Consider the following 27,738-nt stretch of genomic DNA (forward strand, 5'->3'; position numbering starts at 1 on the left):
CATATGTGTGAAATACTAAAAAGTAAATTATATAGTTCTGAATGATGGGATTACATTTACCCTAATTCTTTATGCATGATTTTTTATAAGCAGAGGGAAAATTGGACTACTGATTTTTAAAGAGGATTTTGTAGATACAATTACATTCATTAATTTTTTGTTTTATTTATTTAGCTTTGGAGTGTGGGACAATGAAAGATAGGGCCATTATTCCCTAGAGCAGTTATTTCCTATAGCGTGCTTACAGAATGCTCTTGTTAGAAAGCAAAGCTAGTTATTCATCTCAGCAAACAATGATTAAATGAGTGCTTGGCACTATTAATGAAGATTAATAACACAGGGTTTTTGCTTAAAGTATTTTTCAGGCTAGCAGTGGAGACACAAGCCAAAATATACTAATTTCGTACATTAGTGATTTGAGATGCTTATCAGCCCTTCCTCTTCTCAGGGTTTCTGTTCCGCTTGAAGCATGTAGTCGGACATCACATAGTCTTGTGAATTTTTTATAACCTCTCCAAACTGAAATTGGTTCTCCTCCTCTTTGTTAATTTGTCCCTTGCATCATTTTTGTATTTACTTGTATCCTTTATTGCAGTGAAATTCTTTGGGGACCATTGCATCAATAGCACAATCCCAGTGTTCAATAAATTTATTTAATGAAATGGAATGAAAGAAGGATTGAAGGCGCACTGCAAAGGGAGGGAATAGTTCATCGTCTGGGGATAAAGGAACTTTGAGTAGAGGACATGAGCTAGAACTTGAGGGAGGAGTGCAGTTGTTCTGGGTAGAGAATATAGTAAACAGTGAAGCAAAATCTAGAATGAACATGGTTATAGAATTTCCAGTTTTGCTCAAGGATGTAGAAAGCTGGAAAGAGCTTCACTTCTGCCTTTACAATGAAAGAAATAAAAGCTTGGCAAATGACAAATTTATGAATTTTCATGAGAGCATTGGAAGAATTGAGATTACAAGGTAACCAAATGGCTTAAAATCTAACGAGAAACAGGAGTTCAGAGAGAGATGGGAGTTGAGGACTAGCTTATCCAGAATGAAATAACTGGAATCTTAAGAGTTCAGCTGAGGTGGCTAATAAATTAGTGCTCACGTGTGCTCTCAACAGAGGGTGAAGCTCCTGACGGCTACAGAAACGGTGGAGTTCACACCATTTTTAGAGGTTTTATTTTTCCCCATGACACCCACCAGCTGCTCCTGGAAAAATTGAAGAAATTTTTAAGAATGTGTTTCTTATGGTATAAGAGTGTGTTTTGTGGGCGGGGCTTTAATATTGGGATCCAAATGTTCATTTAAAGGGGCACCAAATTATTCACCTGCCAGGATAATGGAAGTTCTCATTCTGGCCCTGGCCTGAAACAGTGGAAACTCAAAAATGGTAACTAAAAACAAATTTAATGAAAATATGAACTCTAGTAGAAATATACGTGTGAAGTAGTATTTTCTATGAATATTGTTTACTTTTGAGGAGCTATTTTTTTCCTCCTTTACTTTTTGTTAGCAATATCTGGGATTTTTACCCATTTTAATCTATTTTTGTTATATATAGCCTTATTTTTGGTTGTGCAGGAAGGCAGAGGATGATAACAATGCCTTTTTAATTTTAGGAAGACCAACATGTGCCCTCTATAAAAGCAATAATTTTGGTTATTGCAATTTCATTTTATTGTTTTTATAGTGTTCGGTTTTTTTAAACTAAAGTCTTAAGTTTATTATAGTTTCTAATTGTCTTTTATGGTTTCCAATTTTTTAGTCAGTTTTTTAAGCTTGTTCATTATCTCCTTCCATATAAAAAAGTTATTTCAAAGCCCGTGTCTTTCCCCAGATCATATCTCAATTCCCATGGCTTTGTTTACATGAGCCTTTGTTTCTGCTGGCTCCTGTTCTTGTTTTATTATCAGTTCCCATCCCTGGTTATTTTTTATTTTTGTCCTGGATACTGTATTTGCAAAATTTATTTACAGACAGTTTGAGACCTTGAATGGAATCTTTTTCCAAAGGGAATTGAATTCTGCTGTGTGCCTGAGGGCAGTAGTAATATAAGGATGGTTCAAGTTAGAGCTTCAGTCTCTGGAAGGACTTTCTATGTCCTTACTCCTGAGTTTAGTCTTTGTTGCTTAGCTCACCAACCTTTGGTGGGCCTAGATAGATGCTAGTTCTTTTTCCTGCGAAATACTATTTTCATCCATAATCAGGGACAAAGGGACCTGCCAATAACCTGGGATCCCATCCTCTGCATCCTGGCTTGGTAATATTTTCACTTTTTTGCTCTCCAATGCTTTTACACATTAAAAAGTAAAAATCTACTCTTTTTAGTTTTCTTAAACTTACTATTATTGGATTCTGAAATCTATACAGTCTTATAATTTTAGAACCTGTACCTCCTAAACTATTTGAGGACTTGTCATATCTTCATGTCTGAATTTTTATTGGTTTTTATGATAAGTTGCCTTGGATATATGGTATCGATATTGATACTGATGTACTTCAATATATTTTTGTTAATATTATATGATCTTATTTTTATGGGTTTCTTTAGAAGAAAAACAAAGGAAAAGCAATTGTTTTATCTTGTGTATAAATTTCATAATTTCTGATAAAAACACAAATGTGTTTATCAGATTCTCAGCTGCTTTAAATAATCTGTCATATTTCAAAATTGTGCAATTACATATATTCCCTCCTTTTTTAGTTTCTGAGTAGAAAAATTGTATCTCATTATAAGGTTTATATTCATATATATTCAAATATTTAAATCCATAGAAAATTTGAAATGCCATATTTTAACACTTAGAAACATGAATTATATAATTTAAAGTGGAATTTATAATGTAATGTGATCATTCATATAAATGATAATCATTATTTTAGGTGACATGTAATGACAATATTTACCCTTTCAAACTCCCTACTAAATATTTCAGCCTAAATTTGTTTCCTAAAAAGGCCTGGCTGTTTGCTTAGTTTGCTTAGTGAGAAAAGAGAATGACTATCTCTTTGCTTAGACACAGAAATACTTTGAAGTTGTCTTTTTAATTAAGCCACGCAGAAAACTTCTGAAGGTTTTTAACATTTGTATCTAATCTTTATACAGAAGGATTCGAAAGAGGAAATACATTTTCTTGAACTGGCCAAATAATTTCAACAATGCAAAATAAGACTTTTCTGAAAAACAGACTAGAAAGAAATTTTACTTTTGTGTTATTAAACAGTGGTTTATTACCGAATAAAACACAGTTTAAAACATTTTTTTATTCTGATAATTTTACATTTATATATAAGGCAAAATTGTCTTTAAAAAAGAATTTAGAATTTCCTTTGTTTATAATACTGTTTTCTCTTTTTGTTGAAAATAGTTTTTTGTGAGGTCCTCCATTCTGATACTTTAGCTTGCATTTATTTAAGAAGTCTACAGTGAAATTGAAGATTATGACAATCTTGATTTCAGATCACTTTATCGTTTGAAAATCTATAACGACTGTGCTAAACATTTCAGTATATCAGCTGATTATACTTATAATAGATTAGCTTAAATGGTTTTATCAATTTTTTTCTGCCTGTGGGAAATGAGATGGGAAGATCATTTGTTCGCAAAACACAGCATTGGGTATAAGTGGTACATTTATACATGCATTTACAAATTTATACATTTATTTGAGATTTCATTTATTTCATCCTTTGTAATGAAGGTATGTTTCTATGGGCGGTGACTCTGCTTTTAGAATGCATTTACTTTACTCGTAAATTAGATCTTGGATTTTGATTAGAGATGACAAGTAGACCTGAATTCTTTCGTTCCCTCTTTCTTCTTGTCCTTTTTGAGTGAGTTAAACTTGAGACAAATTTATCTGATTGGACATGGCATTTGTTATGAAAAGGAAAAATGGTTTGTTCTTGCCTGCTCTCAGACTTTACTGTGATGATTACCAACTTCCATACCTCCTCTGCGTTTATGAATCAGTGCTCAGATTATGCTATACGCAAAAGCTCTCCCTTCTCCACCATGTATTCATTATTGCTATGAACACATGCATTCTTATTTCCCTAATGGTTTGTAATTCACTGCTATACTTAACCATTTGGCCCTCAAACTGTCCCAGTTTTGGCCATGGAACGACTTCAAGCTGGCTCTTACGTTTTTGTGACATGCTCCCATCACTTAGTGAACACATTATATCTGTCCTAATTCAAACCTAGAATCATCAGCCCTCCCCTAGCCCTTTTTTGTTTTGTTTTTGTAGAGCTCTGGTACCTTGTAATGGAGAATCACTCATAATAGAGATCAATATCTTTGTACTACGTGCTCTTTGCTGCAAGGTGTACTTACTTAGTGGCCTGTTCAGAAAACAGAGTTAGAGAATAATAATTTATTTACGTACACAAATAAATACACATCAGTGCATACTTCCAATTCCAATTCATCTCCACAAGGTTCTGTTGGGTCTTTTTCATTTCAGTAATTGTGTCTTCTTTCTCAGTAAATCACTGACGCCCAGTGACATAAACACATTCCTCACTTGCTCAATTTTAAAATATAATGCATTTAAAAATTCGTTCAGGAGGGGGGAGAACCAAGATGGCGGCATAGGTTAACGCCGGAGTTTGCTGCTTTGAACAACTACTTCAAAAGTGGAACCAAAAAACGGAAGGGACATCACCCAGAACCACAGGAACGCTGGCTGAGTGGAAGTCCTACAACTAGGAGGAAAGAGAAACGCACACGGACACTCAGAGGAGGCGCAGTGCTGAAGTCAAATTCTGAGGTGCGGAGTGCGCGGAGCGGGCTGGCGGCGGAGGGCGCAGTTGGCGTTTTCAATCGGGAGGGAGTCGCAGACTCTGAGCTCCAGATACAGGCGAGTCTCTAGGGACCCAGACTCAAACGGGAGAAGCGGGACTGTCTGGCTTCGGTCAGAGCGAGTGCAGCTTTCTCTCCGAGCTTTGCAGCGGGTGCTGGGACTCAGAGAGGCAGAGCCCCTGGGGACAGGACTGAGAGCCGCCATAACTGCTCTGTCCGGCCCACCCTGTTGATCCTGTGCGACCCGCCCCGCCCAAGCCCTGCACAGAGGCCTTTGCCGGATAGCCTCAGGCAAAGGCTAGATTAGCACCTCCCTAGAGGACAGAAGTTCTCTCCCTGCTGACACAGCTGATTCTCATAGCCACTTGGCCTGGAGGTCAAACCCTCCCTGGAATTAGCTACAACAATCAAGATTTAACTATAAGACTGCGAACAAAGACCACTAGGGGGTGCACCAAGGAAGCATAACAAAATGCGGAGACAAAGAAACAGGACAAAATTGTCAATGGAAGATATAGAGTTCAGAACCACACTTTTAAGGTCTCTCAAGAACTGTTTAGAAGCTGCCGATAAACTTAATGAGCTCTACATGAAAACTAATAAGACCCTCGATCTTATATTGGGGAACCAACTAGAAATTAAGCATACACAGACTGAAATAACGAATATTATACAGACTCCCGACAGCAGACCAGAGGAGCGCAAGAATCAAGTCAATGATTTGAAATGCGAGGAAGCAAAAAACATCCAACCGGAAAAGCAAAATGAAAAAAGAATCTAAAAATGCGAGGATAGTGTAAGGAGCCTCTGGGACAGCTTCAAGCGTACCAACATCAGAATTATAGGGGTGCCAGAAGATGAGAGAGAGCAAGATATTGAAAACCTATTTGAAGAAATAATGACAGAAAACTTCCCCCACCTGGTGAAAGAAATGGACTTACAGGTCCAAGAAGCTCGGAGAACCCCAAACAAAAGGAATCCAAAGAGGACCACACCAAGACACATCATAATTAAAATGCCAAGAGCAAAAGATAAAGAGAGAATCTTAAAAACAGCAAGAGAAAGAAACTCAGTTACCTACAAGGGAATACCCATACGACTGTCAGCTGATTTCTCAACAGAAACTTTGCAGGCCAGAAGGGAGTGGCAAGAAATATTCAAAGTGATGAATACCAAGAACCTACAACCAAGATTACTTTATCCAGCAAAGCTATCATTCAGAATTGAAGGTCAGATAAAGAGCTTCACAGATAAGGAAAAGCTAAAGGAGTTCATCACCACCAAACCAGGATTATATGAAATGCTGAAAGGTATCCTTTAAGAAGAGGAAGAGGAAGAAAAAGGTAAAGATACACATTATGAACAACAAATATGCATCTATCAACAAGTGAATCTAAGAATCAAGTGAATAAATAATCTGATGAACAGAATGAACTGTTGATTATAATAGAATCAGAGACATAGAAAGGGAATGGACTGACTATTCTTGGGGGGGAAAGGGGTGTGGGAGATGTGGGAAGAGACTGGACAAAAATCGTGCACCTATGGATGAGGACAGTGGGTGGGGAGTGAGGGCGGAGGGTGGGGCAGGAACTGGAAGGAGGGGAGTTATGGGGGGAGAAAAAGAGGAACAAATGTAATAATCTGAACAATAAAGATTTAATTAAAAAAAAAAAGCCACACACACAAAAAAAATAAAAATAAAAATTCGTTCAGAATTGCCTTATCTATGTTATTATTCAATAAGTAAACATACTAATACTAAAAGGATTTTAAAATTTGATTCCAGTTTTCCCACCTCCCCCTCAAACTGCCGAAGCTAGAAGTATACAGTCAATTTTTTGAGGAATCCCCACACAATTTATTATAGTGCTTGCACCAATTTGCAATCCAACCAACAGTGCACAAGGGTTGCCTTTTCTTTACATCCTGCCAATGTTTGTTGATTTATTGATGATAGTCATTCTGACAGGTGTCAGGTGACATCTCAGTGTGGTTTTAATTTGCACTTATCTGGTATTTAGTGATAGTAAGCATCTTTTCATATGTTTGTTGGCCATCTATATGTCCTCTTTGGAGAAATGTCTTCAAATTCTCTGCCCATTTTTCAATTGAATTTTTTGTTCTTTTGGTGTTGAGTTGTATGAGTTCTTTATAAAATTTGGATATTAACCCCTTATTGGATTTGTCATTGGCAGACATCTTCTCCCATTCAGTAGGTTCTCTTTTCATTTTGTTGATGGTTTCCTTTGCTGTGCAAAAACTTTTCAGTTTGATGCACTTTTATTTATTTCTTTTTTCTTTTTCTGTTGTTTTTTTCTTTTTTATTAAATTTCTTGGGGTGACACTGATTAACAGAATTATACAGTTTTCAAGTGCATAATTACACAATACATCATCTGTACAAATTTTATTATGTTGAAGGTAAACATGTTATGATAATTTCCAGTTCAATAGAATATAATTTGAATAAATGAAATATTATTATTATTATTATTATTATTATTATTATTATTATACTTGAGGCCCGGTGCATGAAAATTCATGCACTGGAGAGGGGGCGTTCCTCAGCCTGTCCTGCCCCCTCTCACAGTCTGGGAGCCCTCAGGAGCAGGAGGCGACTGGCCATCAGGGTAAGGCAACGCCTCCATCACACCTCTGCTGCTGCCACTGTCGGCACCGCAAGCCTCTGCCAGCTCTGGTTACCTAAGCCTCAGGACTGCCCTGGGCGGCTGGGCAGCCGACATCCGAGGCTTGCCTGCGCTTTGGGCTGGCCCTGGGGGGTTGAGGGCGGGTCTAGCCGCACTGCGCATCTGCCACTCCCCCCTCCCCCCCGTGGGGCTGAAAGGACTGGGGGACTCCAGGGGGGCTGAGGGGACTGGGCGCCACCATCTTGTGGATATGGGCGCCTCCATCTTTGTGATGGTCAATTTGCATATTCCCTCTTTATTAGATAGGATTAATTCTCACCTGAGGATATTTTCCCATTGATTTTTAAAGAGTAGAAGAGCGTGGAAGAGACAGAGAGAAACATCCATACGAGTGAAATGCATTGATTGGTTGCCTCCTACAAGAGCCCTGACTAGGGCCTGGGCGGGGAAGGAACCCTGCATCCAAGGTACATGCCCTTGACCAGAATCGAACCTGGGACCCTTCGGTCCACAGGAGGGTGCTCTATCCACTGAGTCAAACTGGCTACGGCTACACTAAATATTATTAACACAAATGAAAACTATAATTTCCATATTGAAAACTAGGTTTGTAACCAGAGTTCTTAAAGTCAATACATACATCAGTTGTAAAGTACTTAAGTTCCTTACCATTTGTCAAAGCTAGTCATTTTATTTTCATTAATTAATTAATTTACTGAATTTATTGGGGTGGCATTGGTCAGTAAAATTTTATGAGTCATTTTAGATTGCTAAGGGACTTTGGAAGATAGCTATTTAGGCAAGTAAGATATGCAGGGAATATCATGCATAACAAAAATATTATGTTGAGTATTTTCCTATCCTAAAAGTAGTATTGGGATACCTATTTGCATCAAGGCATGTTTATTTTTGCTACATAAAAAGGAATTTATACCAATAATGGTATTATAAATTAGTCCTTTAGTCTATGTATATTCTTGGTACAAAGTGATGAAATGTAAGGAGGCAAGCCTAAAGGAAAGACCAATAATAAAGGGACAGTATAGATTCTGAAATGCTTAATTCAGCAATAATGAATATGATGATTTTCTAAAACTAGAAAACCACTATATCTTCCACATTTTAATAGTAGCATTTGGAGAAGTCACAGAACAGCTAACTTCCTAACTTTAATCTATTTATTCTTTGTTTCACAGAGAATAAAGTTAGTGGTATGTAGGGCTATTTTATTTCTACTTTAATTTTGTAGTTAGTGTAGAAATAGGTTTACTTTTCAACTTATTTTATTTTTTTGTAGAGCTACAAAAAATAGCGTGGCTGAAAAATACATTTAGCGTGTAAACTGATTATTTAGATTATTATTATCAACTCTTTGGCTGTTCACTAATTAAAATGTATGTATGTATTAAAAAGTATTTCTCTATTCTAATTAGCTCTACTAAAAGTGAAGGCATTTTCAGAAGGTCTTTCTCATCTATTAAACTTTTACATGTAATTAAATATTAACTCACTTTATTCAATAACCCTGTTGTATACATTTTATAATAATTTATTCAGGAAGTAGCGTTATGCAAAATGAAGTTCTCTGTTTTGCAATTTTAGAGAGTACCAGAAGTAAGAAAATGGTGTAGATTTATAAATTACCACAATTTTCTGCCTCTACCTAAAATGTCCCTATATCTTTATCTAGGCTTTCAATTCCTCTTCCTATGATTAATGAAGACTACATATCCCCAGACTCGTAATACTTATGCCATCCGCCTTACAGCACCCTCTTTATTCCTCTCGTGTAGTTACTTGTTTTCTCCATTTATTTCTTCTCTCATTCATACTCATGTAGAGGCTTTTTACATTCACTATTTTTTGAAGATGTGATTTGAAAACTTCAATTAATTCTATAGTTTTTAAAGATGTTTTAATGTAGAGTTTAATTACGTTTTTTTGTTTAAAATATAGGAGGCTTTTGAATTTTGGTGTTTAATAGTCAATGAGTTTTTTATTCCTACAGATGTGACTCTGAAAACCGCTATGTTGGTAATCCACTTAGAGGAACATGCTATTGTGAGTATTTGTATTTTTTCATTTTTAATGAATTGGTTTGTATTACTAGTTTCAGGTGATTTTTCAGATAACAAAATTCATGTTGTCAGTATTAGGTTACCATTTTTGTTTTTCTCAAATTTGTTAAAACATATATATTGCAAAGAAAAGCAGTCTTTTCGCTTTATTTTCTTAATTTTATTTGGTGCATTTTTTCCCACTCTGAAGAGTAAGATAGCAGTAGATCTTATTCTGGACATGGGACAAAATACAGACCTTGAGCAAACTCAGCTGGATTTTAACTTAATCTTTTCATTATGATCAAATTTTGAATAACTGCAATTTTGATAGATTGTTAGAAGGGAAAATTTTGTTCATTATTAAAAACTGTACTGATTTTGTATTGAAAGACACTTCCATTGGGTCATGAACATATGGTGGATTTGTATTTCATTTTTTAAGAGACATCCAAACTATTTCCCAAATGGTTATACTGTTTTACATTTCCACCAGTAGTATATGAATTTTACTTCTTCCAAATATTTTGATACTTCGAATGGTTAGTGTTTTTCATTTTAGGTATCCTAAAAGGTATCTAGTTCTTCCATGATTTGCATTTCCCTAATGACTAATGATGTAAGCATTTTTTCATGTGATTTTTTTGCCATGTGTATATTTTATTTGGTAAAGTGTGTTTAAGTGCATTTCCCACTTTTAAAAATTAGATTGTCTGTTTTCTTTTATTGAGTTTTCAAGGTACTTTATATATTATAGATGCAAGTTCTTTGTCTGGTATATGATTTGCAAATATTTCCTTGGTTTGAGGCTTGCTTTTCACTCTATTAAGAGTGTTTTTATGAATGACACTTTTAAATTTAGATGTTCTGTTTTTCAGTTTGTTTTTTGAGAAATCTTAGCATAACCTAAAGTCATAAAGATTTTCCCCTATATTTTCTTGTAAATTTTTTACATTTTAGATTTTCCATTTAAGTATGTACTCCAATTTGAGTTAGTGTTTGTGTATATTTGAAGTAATGAATCAAAATTTCCGCCCAGTACGGACATCAAATTCTCTAGCAAAAAAAAAAGCTCTAGTGCAATTCATTTATGCACTGTATTTTAGCCAGTGACTTGCTTTTCACCTTTGTTCCTTTGTTAAAAGTAGTTGTCGGCCTCCTGGTGCTTACCACAGGCTGTGTTCTTACATTGACTGTACAGAAATAGGAGGCAGAGTAAACTTACCCCATATACACCTCAGCTCAGGCTCTTTGCCTGGTCTGTATTGTGAATGGGGAGACATTGAAAAAAAAAAGTTAGTTGTCAATATATGTGTTTAAGACTATATAAGACTATTTATGTACTTTATATTCTGTTCTATTGTATGCCTGTATTACTCTAGCTTTACAATAAGTCTTGAAATCATGTAATATCTATTCACCAATTTTGTACTTTATTTTTATATTTATGTTGGTTGATCCATTTCCTTTATGTTTACATATGAACTTAAGAATCTGCTTGTCATTTTTCACAAAAATGCATTCTAAGATTTGGATTAGGATTATGTTTAGTTTATAGATCTGTTTGGAGAGAATTGATAATCTTAACTATAGTGAGTCTTCTGATCTATGAACATAGTATATCTCTTTTCCCCCTTATTTTAAATTGTATTCTCAGTAATACTTCACTGTGCAGATTTTTTAAAATTTTTGTCATAATTTATACTAAAATATATTTTTGATGCTGTTGTAAATATTTTTTGGATGTTTCAGTCCTGATTGTGTCTGGTGTATTCACCAATTGATTACAGTGTTGATTTTGTATCTTTCAGCTTTGCTAAACTCACTTATTAATCCTGGTATCACTTTTGTAGATTTTGTCATATTTTATTCATAGACAATCATGTATTCTGCAAAAAATGGAATTTGAATTCTTTCTTTCCTTTCTGGATACTTGTTTTTTCTTTCTGGCCTTTTTGCATTGGCTACTACCGTGGTAACCTGTGAAAAGATGTGGTGAGCCTGTAAATATTCTTGTCTTATTCCTGATCTTAGAGAGCAAGCCTTCGGTCTTTCATCATTAACTAGGATGTGTTTCCTAGATACCTTTATCAGGTTGAGAAAATTCCCTTCTATTTTTGCTTTGCTGAGCATTTTTATCAAGAATTGGTGTTTGTTTATTTCATGTGGTTTTTCTACATCAATTAAGATGATTATAAGGTGTTTCTATTTTACTTGGTTAATATAGCAAATGGTACAACTAGGCATACCACTGTTTTCAGTTTGTTAATCACCAGATATAGAACATTGGGATTAGTGCCAGGCTTGGGCTATTATGAAAATGGTAATATAAACATTTAGATGGTCTTTGTGTAGACATATATTTTCATTTTCCTTGAGTGGATTCTTAGGAGTGGAATTTCCAGATTACATGATAAGCTTATATTTAACTTTTTAAGAACTGCCAAATGATTTCACCAAAAGGCTCTACCATTTTACATTTTCATATGCAGTTTATAAATGTTTCAGGCTTTCTACATCCCCACCAATACTTCATATTGTCTTTCTGATCATAGCAATTCTAGAGTATATATAGAAGTATCTTGCAGTTTTAATTTGCATTTCTTGTATGACTAATAATTTTGAGCTCTATTTCGTGTTGATGCTTCACACATGTTTTGTTAGATTAGTGCAAAATAGTAATTTTATAATACTTCTTTATTTTTTAAGCAGTCTTTTTTAAAATTGCATTTTCTACTAATACTTGACATGAAAATAAAATTTTAGTACATTGATCTGATATTCTAATTTTATCAATTTGTTTGATTTTTAAATGTAGTTAATGCAAATAAGGACAGTTTCCCCCCCCCCTCCCTTGTCAGTTTTTTATTTTTCTTATTGGAATAGTTGGGATCTCCATTTCAGTAGTGAGTCAAAATGATGGTAGTAGATATTGTGATCAAGTAGAGACTTTGATATAATATATGGAATATTCTCTGTATCTAGTTAAGAAAACTCTTATTTATATTAGTGTGCTTCAGTATTTACTTGTTTATTTTTAATCTTCACCTGAGGATATGCTTTTTGATTTTAGAGAGAGTGGAAGTGAAAGAGAGAGAGAGAGAGAGAGAGAGAGAGAGAGAGAGAGAGAGAGAAACATTGATGTGAGAAAGAACATTGATTGGTTGCCTTCCCTTTCATGCCTGACCAGGGATTGAACCTGCAGCCTAGGTATGTGCCAGGAATTGATTGGTATATGGGATGGTGCTCCAACCAACTGAGCCACAGTGGCCAGGTACCTTGTTAAATGTGAAGTTGCATTAATGGATTTTCTAATGTTAAACATCTTTTCATTCTGGGGTAAAGCAAACATAGTCCTGGCATATTATTTGAAATACCACTAAATATTATTTGTTTATATTTAACTGAGGATTATTTTCAGTATAAATTAATGTAAACTATCTTTTTACATTATTTTTTTCAATGAAATGACTTTAGCTGTAATTTTTTAGTTTTTCTTTTCTCTCTTCAAATTGTATTACTATGGTGTTAGTTTTTAAAAATGAATGAGAAGATTGCTATCTTTTTTAAAACCAGGAGTTGTTAAAAATATTACTAAGTGAACCTCCAAGATTAGCTAAATTCCACCAAAATTTCTGGTGGAAATAGTTTTTTTGTTGTTCATCTTATTTATTGCCACGTTACAGCATGAAATTTTGGGATTATTCTTTCCACTGATTATGATTTCTAGTTCATCAGTTTTAAATTTTATCTTTAGTAATTTAAGAAAATTATTGCTGTTTTGCCTACATTTCGTCTAGATTCTCACTGTTCTTTTTAAAATGTTAAAGGAATAGTCACAAAGCGCTAGATGGCAGTCTTGTCATTTCTTAGGAGACCTTTAGAGCTTAATGACATTTGAAAAAAAAATGGTGTTGAAGAAAAAGAAAAGGTCAGTAGTTCTTGTAATGGTGCTAATGAAAACTTTCCTGATCTAAAAGATCAGAGTGAAATTTAAAATGCAGGTCTACCCTATAACATAGAGCAAATGCATACCATACGGTGTTAGCTTAATTGACAGTAATGCGCCAGCAGCTGTGTCCTATAGACAGCCTTAGTAGTTTTTAAATGTCAGTTTAAAATAAAAAACTGAATGTATTAGAAATTTGTCATGTCTCACGTGGGAAAAAAAAAGTTTCTAGCAATAATATCTAATTAAATTGACCCTTGTAAACACTGAATTATGCAGTTTATTCAGCAAATATAGAGAGTAGTGGTCTGAAAGTAATGTAGCTTCTTTTATCCTTAAATGCTTTTTTCTGTTTTCACTACCACTGTATTTAAACACCCAGCTTTTGCTTAGTTGACCCCTGAGCACTATGTGAAACCTGAATCTGGGAACTTCAGTAGCTGGGAAGGCCGATCTTTTACTAATTTCCTTTTTATTGAATTTATTGGGGTGACACTGGTTAAAATTATACAGGCTTCAGGTGCACAGTTCTGCAACACATCATCTGTACACTGTTCTGTGTGTTCACCCCAAGTCAGGTCTCCATCCATCACCATTTATCCCCCCTGCACCCCCCGTCACTTCCCTCCACCTCCCTCTTAACTATAATGTTAATTGTAACCAAGAAAACCTTAAACACAAAGTGAAAGACTGGACTATGAAAATGTTATATAGATGATATGTTTTCAATGATAAGAATCAAGTACAGAAAGTGACTTTCTGCAGTCATCTACTCTGTGGCACTAATGCACTGATTCTTTAACTACATGTCATTTCCAACTCCTAATAATTGTGCTTTAGTACATTTCCAAGTAATCAAACATATTTTGGCTTATTTCACCCTTTGAAAGAATACTGTGTTGTTGTTTTTAAAGTTTCTTCTATTAGAGTTTAGGATGCAATTTTGTGATTATGATACACTACCTTTTTAAGAGCACGGAATTTAATTACTGCTTTATATACAGAGATCACCTCTGTTACTCATAGTATCTACCCTAGTTCATATTTGTATAAAAACAAAATATCCATTTATGTCCCTTACACCCTTTCATTATTATTGATTTACTTAATTTTTATGTCTTGAACTAAAATATATTATTTATAAGCCCATTATTTATTGGATTTTATTTTTCTATTTTTTTATTTTTAAAAAAATATATTTTATTGATTTTTTTTACAGAGAGGAATGGAGAGGGGCAGAGAGAAACATCGATGAGAGAGAAACATCAATCAGCTGCCTCCTGCACACCCCCTACTGGGTATGTGCCCGCAACCAAGGTACATGCCTTGACTGGAATCGAACCTGGGACCCTTGAGTCTGCAGGCCGACGCTCTATCCACTGAGCCAAACCGGTTAGGGCTATTTTTCTATTTTTGATAAATGAGATATTTTTTTTTTTCAGTGCATGGGATGACACTCTTAACCAACGCAGCTTCCCAGTCAGGGCCTCAATTCTTATTTATGTTAATCAGTATTAAAAACATGCTATTTCTTCCAATTTAAAAACAAGATGCTCACCTCTCTTGGTCACTCTTACTTCTTCTGCTAGTTTTTCATTTCTCTGTGTTTATCGATAATACAACAGATTATTTGAGTTGACTTATACTCAAATTTCCTTTTTAAACCATAATAGTAAAGTGGCTCATTAAAGCAGTACAAACACTTATTCTCAAAATGTTTATTTCTATAAACTTGACATTTTTTAAATTTTAATGTTTTATGTTCTGTACCCTATTTAGCTCAGAAGTACAGAGTAAATGCAAGCAATATGGTACATGTTTTAAGTGCCAGGTAATTAATTATTCATTTGTAATACCCTTAAAAATATATGAGCAGGATATTTCATTTGAGGGGAGAAATAGATCATCTCCTGTTTAAGTGAAAAATTGCGCAGTTGGCTTCTGGAAGACTTTATTTCCAAGCAGCTTTAAAAGGAGGCATTTTGTGTAGAAGCCTGAACTTTCCTCAATTAATAATTCAAATTCACCGAATGGTATTCTTATTAGTCACTTGAAATGAGTAATACTCCTACTGATTTTGCTCTTGGCCAGGCTTATTTTGTTTTAGCCCCACTGACATTAGGATTGCTCATTGCCGTACATAATATACATTGTGCTCTTCTTGTCCTTCCAGCTTCCCCAAATAGGAATAGAGAAATCAAGTATGAAGCCTCACCAAGAATTTGGTGGGACATACCTGTGCCCGAGGGGTATCGCCCCAAACGGCAGAGGAGTGTCCAGAGGCCTGGGCACTGCAGCTTTGCCCAGGGATGCGCAGGTGTCCCAAGTCACCCAGACCTGACCTTCTGACGGGCAGCTACTCCTGACTTGTTAATGTTCACTTTCAAGCTTGAAAACCTTAAGGATAATTATGCAGACCTAGTCTTGTAATTAGTTTCAAAGTGTTTCTTAGTGGTGTTTTTCCTTCATTCTGCGTAGATATCTCTATCCAGTATTGCAGCCCTACTTCTGAGCCCCTGTCCACGGCAGTTCACTGCTGATCACTGCTCTCTATTTGCAGCATTGTATTTGCTTGCCGCCATGCCACTAAACACTGGCGTTCTTCCTGTCTTATAGTTTGCCCTCTCAGTCTCCTCCGTGAGCTCCTTCTGAGGGTTTGATTAGTTCGCAGTGGATGTCTCAGGACTCATCCCTGTTCTCTATACCTGGTGATTCCTCAGCTCCAGAGCCTTAAATCCCATCCAAAATGCTGATAATCTCCAACTTGCTATCCAGTAAACATGCTCTTGAACTCTATTCAACATGTCACTTACATTTTCAATAACTAAAAACTATGCTCCTGTTTATTCCCCAATTCCCAACAGATAAAACCCAGGTTCCTTACCCATCTCAGCAAATGCTGATGTTATGCTTGGTCTTGGGTAAAAAAAAACAAAAAAACAAAAACAATTTTATCTTTCAAATGCCCCATCCATTTATTTATTCAGCTAATCCTGTTTGTTGTACCTTCCAAATGCATTCCTTGTGTCTGACCTCTTCTCATGACCTTCACTGCTATCATCCTCGCCTCCGTCACCTCTTGCCTATTCTCTTGCCACAGCCTCTTGAAAAGAACCCTAGTTAAGGCTTGATCTTTCTTTGAGGTTTCCGTACTTGTTTCCTCTGCCTGGTTATAGTTTCTCTACTAAACTCCTCGGTTTATTCTCTTATGATCTTTGATTTTCAAATGTTCCCTCTCTAAATTGCAAACATACTCCCACCCTGACAACGATTTCTGTCCTTTTCACTGATTTGTTATCATCCAAAACATTTATCATTATCAGTTACATACTTAAGTTATTTAATTACTTTTTGATGTCCATCCAATAGAATATAAGTTGCACGAGGACAGAAATTTTTGTCTTTTATTATTGTATCTCCAGTGCCTAGAACAACACTGGCCCTTGACTTTACCTCTACATTTTATTTTAATTGGGCACGACATGAAAGGTATGGATCCAAAAATAGAAGTCATCTCTATTTAAAATAATTTGAAATACCTTTTTATAGAGTTCGGAGTTACACTATGAGTAATGCTTCACCCTTGCGTAACATGTGAAACTACACATGACATATAACATTCAACTATTTGACTTTGGTTTCAGCATTAGCCATGGACAAAATTAAAATTGTGTACCCCTGTATTCTTTTTTATCAGTTGCTAATGAGAGCCATTTCTGTAGAATAATGTCTACCACAGAGTCATTTTACAATCGCTAAAATTACCACAATAATAAAAGAATAAGTAAACTCATTACAGCATGTGATGTACTTTTAGTTAGCTGTTAAAATTCATGTTTTCAAGGAATTTTGATTTTTATTAAAGTAAGATAGCAAAATGTTTGTCTATCATTATATTTACAAAATTTTAACTGGAATAACATGCACCAAAATGTTTTTAATATTCTTACTTTTATGTAGTTTTTAAAATGCCTACAGTTTTGGAGAATTTTTATGACAATAGAAATAATAAATGGGATTTTTAAGGAATTACGATTTCTTCCATATCTATAGTTTGCTTTTTGTTGCTTAATGACAATGATTTAGAATTTGCTAATCTTACATGGGCCACTAACAATTAATGATAGTCATTTTCAGTACTGATATGTAATATGCTTTCACCTTGTTTATCAAGCACTTCTTTTCCCCACAGACAGTCTTCTGATCGACTATCAGTTTACCTTCAGCTTATTGCAGGAGGACGACCGCCACCACACTGCCATCAACTTCATAGCAAACCCAGAACAGGTGAGAAGACAACTTAGCTTTTATAAAACATTACGTTTATAGGAAGGGATACAGGTTTTTTGTCTTTGTTGATTGCAGTTTTACTGTTTAGAACAATCACACTTTGGGGTTTTTTTTTTAGAAAGATTAATCCTGTTGAATTTTTCTTTTAATGAAACTTAGGCTCTTGCTGGTTTGGCTCAGTGGACAGAGCATCGACCTGCAGACCAATGGGTCTTGGGTTTGATTCCAGTCAAGGGAACATACCCTGGTTGCAGGTTCCTCCCAGACCCGGGCCCTGATCGGGGCTCATGTAGGAGGCAGCCAATCCATGTGTTTCTCTCATATGGATGTTTCTCTGTCTTTACCTTTCTCCTCCACTCTCCCTAAAAAGCAATGGAAAAATTTCCTCAGGTGAGGATTAACAAAAAAATAAAAATAAAAACTTCGGTTTCCTTGTGATTTAGAGAACTTGTGAGATAGATATTTCAGATATTGCAAAGAGTTCTACAATTTAAATTATACTATAATTTTGGGGGGGCTTACGGTAGTATTTGTGTTTATAATTTGCTCTCAAACTGGGAGTAATCTTATTTGAAAATATAACCTTTATATTCAAAATATGCTACATCAAATATATATTTTTTAGTTTTGTACACTTAAGTAGTAGTAGATTTTCAATGTCTTTTTTTTCTAAATCTGCCGGGTTATCTGAGATATGGGAATGCTGGCTGGTTTTATTCTTAATCATTTTCATTGAAATATAATTGACATATTACATTGTGTAAGCTTAAATTGGACAACATGTTGATTTGATACATTTATATATTGCAGTTTGATTATGACCTTTGCAATAGCTAATACCTCTATGGTGTCACGTAATTATCATTTCTTCTTTATGGTAGGGATAATTAAGAGCTAGCCTCTCAGCAGTTTAGGAGTTTATAATACAGTATTGTTGTCTATGATCACTGTGTTGTGCATTAGATCTCTAGGATTTATTTGTCTACTGGTTGGAAGTTTATACCATTAAACATCCCTCCAGTTCCACCACCTCATAGCACCTGGAAACCACCATTCTACTCTCTCTTTTATTTTTGACTAGAGGCCCAGTGCATGAATTCATGCATCAGTGGGGTCCCTCGGCCTGGCCTGCCGGATCGGGCTGAAAGTGGCTCTCCGACATCCCCTGAGGGTCCCGGATTAAGAAAGGGCACAGTCCAGGTCGAGGGACCCCACCTGTGCACGATTGGGGCTGGGGAGGGACGTGGAAGGTTGGCCAACCAGGGAGAGACCACGGAAGGGCTCCTGGCATGTCTGGCCCTTCTCACTCAGTCCCGATCGGCTGGACCCCAGCAGCCAGCTAACCTACCAGTCGGAGCATCTGCCCCTGGTGGTCAATGCACATCATAGTAACTGGTTGACCAGTCAACTGTCTGCCCCCTGGTGGTCAGTGCACATCATAGTGAGTGGTTGAGTGGCCTTATCATATCATTAGCATATTACGCTTTGATTGGTTAAGCAGCAACCAGTCGACCGGACACTTAGCATATTAGGCTTTTATTATATAGGATTGTGGCTTTTTAAAGATTTCACATATAAGTTAAGATCATACAGTATTTGTCTTACTCTGTCTGACTTATCTCACTTAGCATAATGGGATGCTAGCTTTTTTAACCAACTTACTGCATCAGTGATGGGGGAAATCTCAGGGTTGTGACCCTTCCTTTAGTCTTGCAGAGCCACGCTGACCTCAGTAAACTACTCCCTCCTTTCCCTATGGTTGTGTCCTGAATGGCCAGGATGTTGGTGGCATATTGCATTCCCCTCCCTTCTTCCTCAGGGAGAAGTTTCTGGGTCATGTGCCTTCTCTCAGTCTCACAGAGCCCCATTGGCCATAATGAGCTGCACACCCTTTTCCCTTTGGCAGTCCACAGAAAATCTAGGATAATGGATGCATGCTCCCTTCCTCTCCCTCCCTCTTGGGGAGAAGTCTCAGGGTTGTGCACCTTCTCCCAGTCTTACTGCATAATGTCGGCTGCACTGAGCCACCCACACTGTGCTTGTTTTCTCAAAGCTCTGGCTGAAGGGAGGCAGAAACAGGTCCTTTGGGTTGTGCCATGAAAGGCCAAGGATGTTGATGTATGCTGCATTCTCTTTTTTCCCCTGATGGGGAATTTATAGGCTGAGGTGATGGCTCGGAGGGTGAGCTGTGCTGGCCTGGGGGAGGGACTTATGTGGGTAAAGTGAAATTGCTCCCCTTACCCATTATAATGTGGCAATTCTTGGTTTGTATTCATCTTTGTTACTGCAACTTCTTAACTGGCTTTTGGTCCTCTTGCAAAGGTATTTTGGTCCACATATCATTACTCAATGGGTGTTTTTGTGGGGATGAGGGCCTGGACTTCTTATCCTGCCATCTTGCCGATGTTACCCTCTGTCTCATGTGTATTCTTATTACATATTTATCCATCTGATTAAATCCATATCTTGTGTTCTAATAGTTTTTCAAAGATTTTTTTAAATTGGTGAAACCTCAAAATACTTCCTGTCATTTGCTAGCTTTTTTCCTTTAAGATAGCTTATAGGACTTGTCAGCAAATAATATAACTTCTTAAATTTTTCTTTTCTAGTGAAATAGGATCTCTCCTTCCAAAAAATTACAACAGTTCATTTTATGTGACTCTTTATTCTTTAGATTTTAAGGAATGCCTATATTTTTCAGAATATATTTAAAGTTTTGACTTTTAAATAAGGATTTTTGAAAATGATTTTTCCAAGTGTAACCCTTTCTTCACTGTGTTCTTTTAAAGACATTAATAATATGTCATATACTATATTTATCAGTCTGATAAGAAAGTTTTTATATTGTTATAATCACCATGGACTTCTTTTCTGTTGTGGCAATATATGCATAAAGTAAAATTTATCCTCCCAGCCATTTTTAAGTGTAAAACGTGGTGGCATTAAGTTCATTTACAATGTTGTGCAAACATCACCACTTTCCATCACCAACATTTTTCATCATTTCAAACATAATCTCTTTATCCATTAAGCAATAACTCAACATTCCTCCCTCCCTCCAGCCCTTGGTAACCTTTATTTCACTTTCTGTCTCTATGAATTTGTGTATTCTAGCTATATGTGTAATCATACAATATTTGTCTTTTTGTGTCTGACTTATTTCACTTAGCATAATGTTTCCAAAGTTGATCCATGTTTCAGCATGTATGAGAATTTCATTCTTTACCATTGACTTCTTAAATACTTAATAGTAATTCCAAACTTGTAGAGATCTTTGGGAATATAAAAAATGTAATGTTGCTCCAGCTGGTGTGGCTCAGTGGTTGAGCATCGACCTATGAGCCAGGAGGTCCTGGTTCTATTCCCGGTTGGGGCACATGCCCGCATTGTGGGCTTGACACCCAGTTGGGGGGGCCTGCAGGAGGCAGCCTATCAATGATTCTCTCTCATTGTGGATGTTTCTATCTCTCCCTCTCCCTTCCTCTCTGAGATCAATAAAAATATATTTAATAAGTTTTAATGTAAGTGGGGCATCCAGCTGAAAATGTAGACATGAATGATAATCCTCTTCAGTATTATGCATAGTGTCATACACAGAGGTCCAAATTAGCTGTCATTCTAGTTTACTTCTCTCTTGACTATGCTCTCCTCCTGCAGTTTCCAGCAATTCTTGAGTGCTTCCAAATGGCCCAGCTTTCAGTTTTACCTTCTACTGTCTTGTCCCATCGAAGCCAATAGCCTAGACACATGTTATTTGAAAGGATGCTGAACTATCATGAAAGGTGCCACACAGGATGCTTATAAAATTATTATATATAATTTATAATTATCATCTAGAGTTAAAGAGTTATCCAACTTGGGACAATTTCTGAAATTAATGTGAATAATCAGGGCTTCCTACTTATCCTTCAAAAATCAACAATAAAAATATATACCTTAATTATTTATGCATTTTTTACATTTAGACAATAGGTTTATTTTTAACCCACTATGCATCACTTCTTTTTTCTTTTTAAATTCTTGATTGTTTAAAGTATTACATAAGTCTCCTTTTTCCCTCATTGACCTCTCCCCAGCTGCCCCCACTCCCCAGCACGTGCCCTTACCCCCCTATTATCTGTATCCATTGGTTATGCTCATATGCATACATATGAGTCCTTTGGTTGCTCTCTAAAGGCCCCCCTCCCCTACCATTTGTCTCTGGTTCTGTTTTTGTTCATCAGTTTATGTTGTTCATTATATTCCACAAATGAGTGAGATCATGTGATATTTATCTTTCTCGGACTGGCTTATTTTGCTTAGCATAATGTTCTCCAGTTCCATCCAGGCTATTGCAAATGGTAAGAATTCCTCCTCTCTCTCTCTTTTTTTTTTTTTTAATAGCAGCGTAGTATTTTATTGTGTAGATGTACCACAGTTTTCTAATCCACTCATCAGCTGATGGGCACTTAAGCTGTTTCCAAATCTCAGCTATTGTAAACTGTGCTGCTATGAACCTAGGGGTGCATATATCCTTTCTGATGGGTGTTTCTTTTTTCTTGGGATATATATTCATAGAAGTGGGATTACTGGGTAAAATAGAAGTTCCATTTTTAATTTTTTGAGGAAACTATGCATCACGTATATAACCAGTGCTTTTATGTCAACAATTTCTGGAGTAGTTTCCTATGTGACATGATCTTCCCTGTCTTATCCACATATAACCAACACTGTTTTACTTTCTTTCTCCCTCTCCCTTCCACTCTCTCTAAAAATCAATGAAAAAATATCCTCGGGTGAGGATTAACAACAACAAAAAAGCAACTATATTTGAAATACTTCATTGTAATAAAAAACAACAACTCCTTCTCAGATGTTGGCAAGTATGCCCCTTTTCTGAGTCCCTTGGTGAAGATGAAGAAAGAGAAGAAAAGAAGACATCTATGTCATCAGCCCTGAGAATATCAACAATACTGCCATTATCAGCTTATGGTCTGAAACCAGGCTGTTTTTTTTTTTAGAACTTCTCTTATTTGGAGTTTATAAGAAACTCTTCAGGGAGGTCGTCCTATCTCCATTTTGGAGATAAGAAAACTGATTTTCAGGAAGGACAAGTAGCTTTTCCTACGTAAATCTATATGTATGTTAAAGAGCTAAGATTTAAACCCAAGATCATCTGATTTGATAACATTACTATTCATTAATTCATTTCATTGCTTCATGAACATGATTTAATGAATAGAAGCAGTACTTGGTTTTTAGGACTGGTCAGTTAATTATGGTGACCTAAATCTATAAAATTAGTATCAGATATTTTTCTTCTTTTCATTTATGGGTTTTTGTTAATATAACATTATGTTGGAATGGATGTTCCTTATCACAGCTGAACAACATAATGTGTTGATCAGCCCTATCTGCATCCTGACATAAAGCATTTTGCATTTATTACTAGAGTCATAAGTAGTGGCATTCTCTTGAACCAGTCAACTGTTTTCACTCATATTATCAAGGAAATAGAAAGGTTTCAAGAAGTTGGACAGTTTTGTTGTACATGTTGTGGGAGGTATCTTAACAGCTTATCAATAGAACTTAATGAGTTAACTTCCTTCTTACATTCACAGCCATTTTTTAGTATGACTGGTGGATAATGCAGTATCCTTCTGAAATACTATATCTATTTAAACTCCCAGGCTCTATTTTTCTTAGATTTATTTGAATTCTCAGATGCTATCTCTACAGCATTCATGAGCACTCCCCCGGAAAATCTGTATGGCAGTCATTCAACCTCATTCATTACATTTACTTTTACATGCTTTTTGGAGATGACCATTCTTTTTGAATATCTATTTTCTTCTTGGAAACTATGAAGAGAATGTCCACTGATAGTTACGGAACATTAATAATAGTTCTTTGTAGAGGCCCAGCTATCCCTCTATCTTATGGCACTCATTAAGAGTAAATGTTATTTTGAGGTAAAAAATAAAATTGGATCTTAGTATATCTTTTAAATGGGATGACTGTCACACATCATCCAGCAGCCTTTGCCTTTTATTGCTTCTTCTTTCTACTTTTATCCATCAAGAAAGGGCTACGAATTTCAGTCAGTTTCCCCTTATAGCTGTTACATCACATATGGGGAGCTTAACTTGCTTACATACTTGTTTCTCTAGGATTTGCTCAGGAAATTGGAGATATATTTTCTATTGGCTTACCGGCTTTATCCAATTTAGAAAAAAGTAGTCATACTAAGGAAGTTATTTATGTTTTTTCTAGTAGCCAGGTCTCATGTAACAGTACAGCTTTTCTTTTTATAATATATTTTTTTATTGATTGCAGAGAGGAAGGGAGAGGGAGAGATAAAATTATCAGTGATGAGAGAGAATCATTGATTATCTGCCTTCTGCACGCCCCACACTGGGGATTGAGCTGGCAATCGGGACAAGTGTCCTTGACCGGACTCAAACCCGGGACCTTTCAGTCTGCAGGCCTATGTTCTATCAACTGAGCCAAACCGGCTAAGGCAGCAGTATAGCTTTTCGTATAGGTCTTTGTATATTTATAACACAGCACAACACACAATATCTGAAGCTAAACTTATGCAGTACCACTATCATCCTCTGCATTTATGCAGAACTAGATAGTTATAATCATATGTATTTTCTGTTCCTCATCTCTTGGAGTAAGATAACAAATAACATTTAAATGAATCTTTTAGGCATTTGTTTCCTTGAAATTAAACGGAAAGGGTCTATATTCCACTAGTGAGTGACAGGAAGAAAACAGGTTGACTGACAAATTCTTCAGTGTTCTTCTGTACAGAGCTTTAAAATGATGTGATCTCCTTTTTTTTTGTCCACTGTGGTTAATCACTTTTACCTGAAACTTTTCATTTACCTAGTTTAAGTATTTTTAACTAGTTAAAGTGTGTATAATAACAGAATATACACCTATCAAGAAGCCTTTCAACAAAATAATATCATATTGCTGTAAAAGTTTTGGGCTAATTAATCCTGTATCATTTAAATATTAACTACAGAGAAGCAAAGAAAGTTAAAGTACAAATATTGAATGATAGCAGCCTCTGGCTTACATATAGACGGCCTGATTTTAGTAGAGAAGAAAAATGGGAACCTTCAACCTACCTTTGACTCTATCACCTAAAGAGTTGTAATTGGCATCTACACTTACTCAGTTGAATATTGTCATAATGTATAGAATTTGAAAACAATAGAATAGACATAATTAAACATTGAACATATCTAGCTACTATAATTTGATTTTTTTAACCTTAATATTTTCTTTTTTGGTAGTCTAACAAAAACTTGGATATTTCGATTAATGCCTCAAACAACTTTAATCTCAACATTACATGGTCAGTTGGTTCAACAGGTAAGAGAATTTTGTTGCCATGTATCTTTCACATCTGTTTCTGTGTGGAAGGTCTTCTAACATGACCTTTTACTATTAATTTAAATAATTGAAATTAAAATAATACTCTATGCCCAATCACTGTGCTGTTTCAAGTAAAAATAATAAGTAGCATTAATAATAAATATTACTTGCTAACATTCCCCCTTATTCAATTCAAATTAGATAGGGAACAAGTACTGTACATAACTTAATTTTTTTAAATGGCACTGTCATGAATTGCTATGATTTTAATTAAGGTATATTACTGTTTTAATAACTAAAGAGACTGAGATATCAATGATTTGATTCACCATTGAAACTATAAATTTAATTATTAACCTTATGTTATAAAATAATGAAATTCTTCTGTGAATGCTGATGAATTAACAACTTATCTGTTACTTTCAAATTTAGAAAACTATCCCCCTAATCCTTGTCAGCCTTGGTGCTGAGAAAGGGTTAAAAACAAAACCTGTATGTAATATGTCTTCCAGCACAAGCTTTCTAATTAAATTGCTGACTTGTAAAAAATATAACTAAGTACAAATCTAGATGTTGGATAATGAGAAAGTATGCTAAATTTTTAATATATTTATATCTTAAGAAATTGTATTGCATTTTATTTTCTATATCAAAGATATACTGTTGTATAAAAGTATTGGAAACTTCTTTTAAAAGAAAATATTGCATATTTGATTTCTGAAAATTAGGTCATTATGCTATTTTAATATGTAAGATCATGGAAACATAGAATTCAAGAGTGATTAGATCTTTGGAATTCCAGAATCTATAATACATGTGTAACAAATGAGAAATTCAGGCAAACATATAGACATTTTGTTACATTAGTGCAAACATATAATAAAATCTTGACACCATGAGTTTCATTAATTAATAATTTACAACTTGTACTGTTAATTTGAACTTTACCTCTGTACAGTAAACTAGCTCTACATGAGTGTTAATTTTGTCAATAAAAAAATAAATATATAGAACTCTCTAGTCACTATAGAACGCTGATTTTATTGTGCAATAAATTACTTGTCACTTTCAGATTTCCAGAACCAAATGTCAGAAATTTTTATTTATCAGGTTGGAAGATGGAGCTCAAGAAAATGCACATTTTTAAAAAAAGATTTTTTAATTATTATTATTATTTTTTAATTATTATTTTTTTTTTTTTTAGAGAGTGGAAGGGAAAGGGAGAGAGAGAAACATCAATGTGAGAGCAAATATCAATTGGCTGTCTCCTTTAACCGCCCCACCAGTGATCGAGCCCAAAGCCTGGGCATGTGCCCTGACCTGGAACCAGCAACCTTTCCGTGCATGGGAAGATGCCCAACCAACTGAGCCACACCTGCCCGGGTGTGAAAATGCTACATTTTTAAAAGCGTCCAAGACAATTTGGCATAATGATAAGTAAGAAATATTCAGGTGTTCAGCATACTAATTGTAATTATTCTTACTTTTAGTTAAGTCGAGGGCTTGATAAGATTGTTGGAAATGCTTTATTTTATCCGTGGCCTGTGTGGCTCAGTTAGTTAGAGTGTTATCCTGTGCACAGAAGGGTCATGAGTCTGATACCTGGTCAGGGCTCATACCCAGATTGTGGGTTGCATCCTTGACAGGTTGCTTATGGGAGGCAACCAATCGATACTTCTTGTGTATCTCTCTCACATCGATGTTTCTTTCTTTTTCTCTCTCTCTTTCTCTCCCCTCCTCTCTCTCTCTCTAGAATCAATGAAAAACATATCCTCAGGTGAGGATTAAAAAAAATGCTTTATTTCATTTGATTAGTTTTAGTAAATATTTATTGAATACCGAATATTTGTTTAACTGATTGAGCATTTAGCTCATATTTTAAATTATAGCCTTCTTCCAATTTACTCAAATTAGTGATGTTTCAGTTTGTAGTAAAACAAATAAATTGATTTCCCCTCATTTTTTAATTTAATTGAGACTTCTGAAATATGGCCTGATTTATTTTGAAATTTTCTGTGGAGTAGTAAGTAGAAAGAACTCAGTGTCTGGAGCCATATGTACCTGAGTTCCAAAGAGGGACTTCCCTTTCAGTAGCTCTACTTGAGACAAGTGCCTAGTGCATAACACCTAATCAGTGGTATGATTTTTGAAAATAACTTTATACTAAATCTGTTTTGTTATATTTATGCAAATATTATTGTTTTTCTTTTGTCACTCTAGATTGTAAGCATGAGTTTATTTTGATAAATATGTACTTATAAGTATAGTTATAAAAAGTATAATATATTTTTAAGTTTATAAAGATCTTTTTCTAATATGAATTATTTAAATTTTTTATTGTTATTTACATTTTAGCTGGAACAATATCTGGGGAGGAGACCCCTATAGTTTCCAAGACTAATGTAAAGGAATACAGAGATAGTTTTTCCTATGAAAAATTTAACTTTAGAAGCAACCCTAACATTACATTCTATGTGTACGTCAGCAACTTTTCCTGGCCTATTAAAATACAGGTAAGTGTTAAAATAGTATTCAGTCTAGTGACTATTGAGTATTTTCATTAGAAAAAGAATGTGGTTTCTTTCAAGGTGATGATATAGATCGATTTCTATG

The 27,738-nt window shown here is 35.3% G+C and overlaps 1 protein-coding gene and 1 non-coding gene across 4 annotated transcripts in view; both read left to right on the forward strand.

Moving 5' to 3' along the window:
* Positions 1-27,738, forward strand: part of ATRNL1 (attractin like 1) — a 464,000-nt gene that overhangs the window by 134,995 nt on the left and 301,267 nt on the right. For 2 of the 3 annotated variants that reach the window (XM_059661523.1, XM_059661521.1), the window contains exons 21-25: positions 9,467-9,519; positions 17,657-17,751; positions 25,044-25,122; positions 26,879-26,902; positions 27,481-27,638. In XM_059661523.1, the coding sequence (XP_059517506.1) occupies positions 9,467-9,519; positions 17,657-17,751; positions 25,044-25,122; positions 26,879-26,902; positions 27,481-27,638 (409 nt within the window). The remainder of the gene's footprint in view (positions 1-9,466; positions 9,520-17,656; positions 17,752-25,043; positions 25,123-26,878; positions 26,903-27,480; positions 27,639-27,738) is intronic. The other variant, XM_059661522.1, reaches the window with a different exon arrangement.
* Positions 10,669-10,800, forward strand: LOC132215039 (small nucleolar RNA SNORA51). Its single transcript, XR_009448407.1, has one exon. It is a non-coding gene; the product is annotated as a small nucleolar RNA SNORA51 (small nucleolar RNA).

Source organism: Myotis daubentonii, chromosome 13 (assembly GCF_963259705.1).
Source record: "Myotis daubentonii chromosome 13, mMyoDau2.1, whole genome shotgun sequence".
In the NCBI taxonomy this organism is placed as follows: Eukaryota; Metazoa; Chordata; class Mammalia; order Chiroptera; family Vespertilionidae; genus Myotis; species Myotis daubentonii.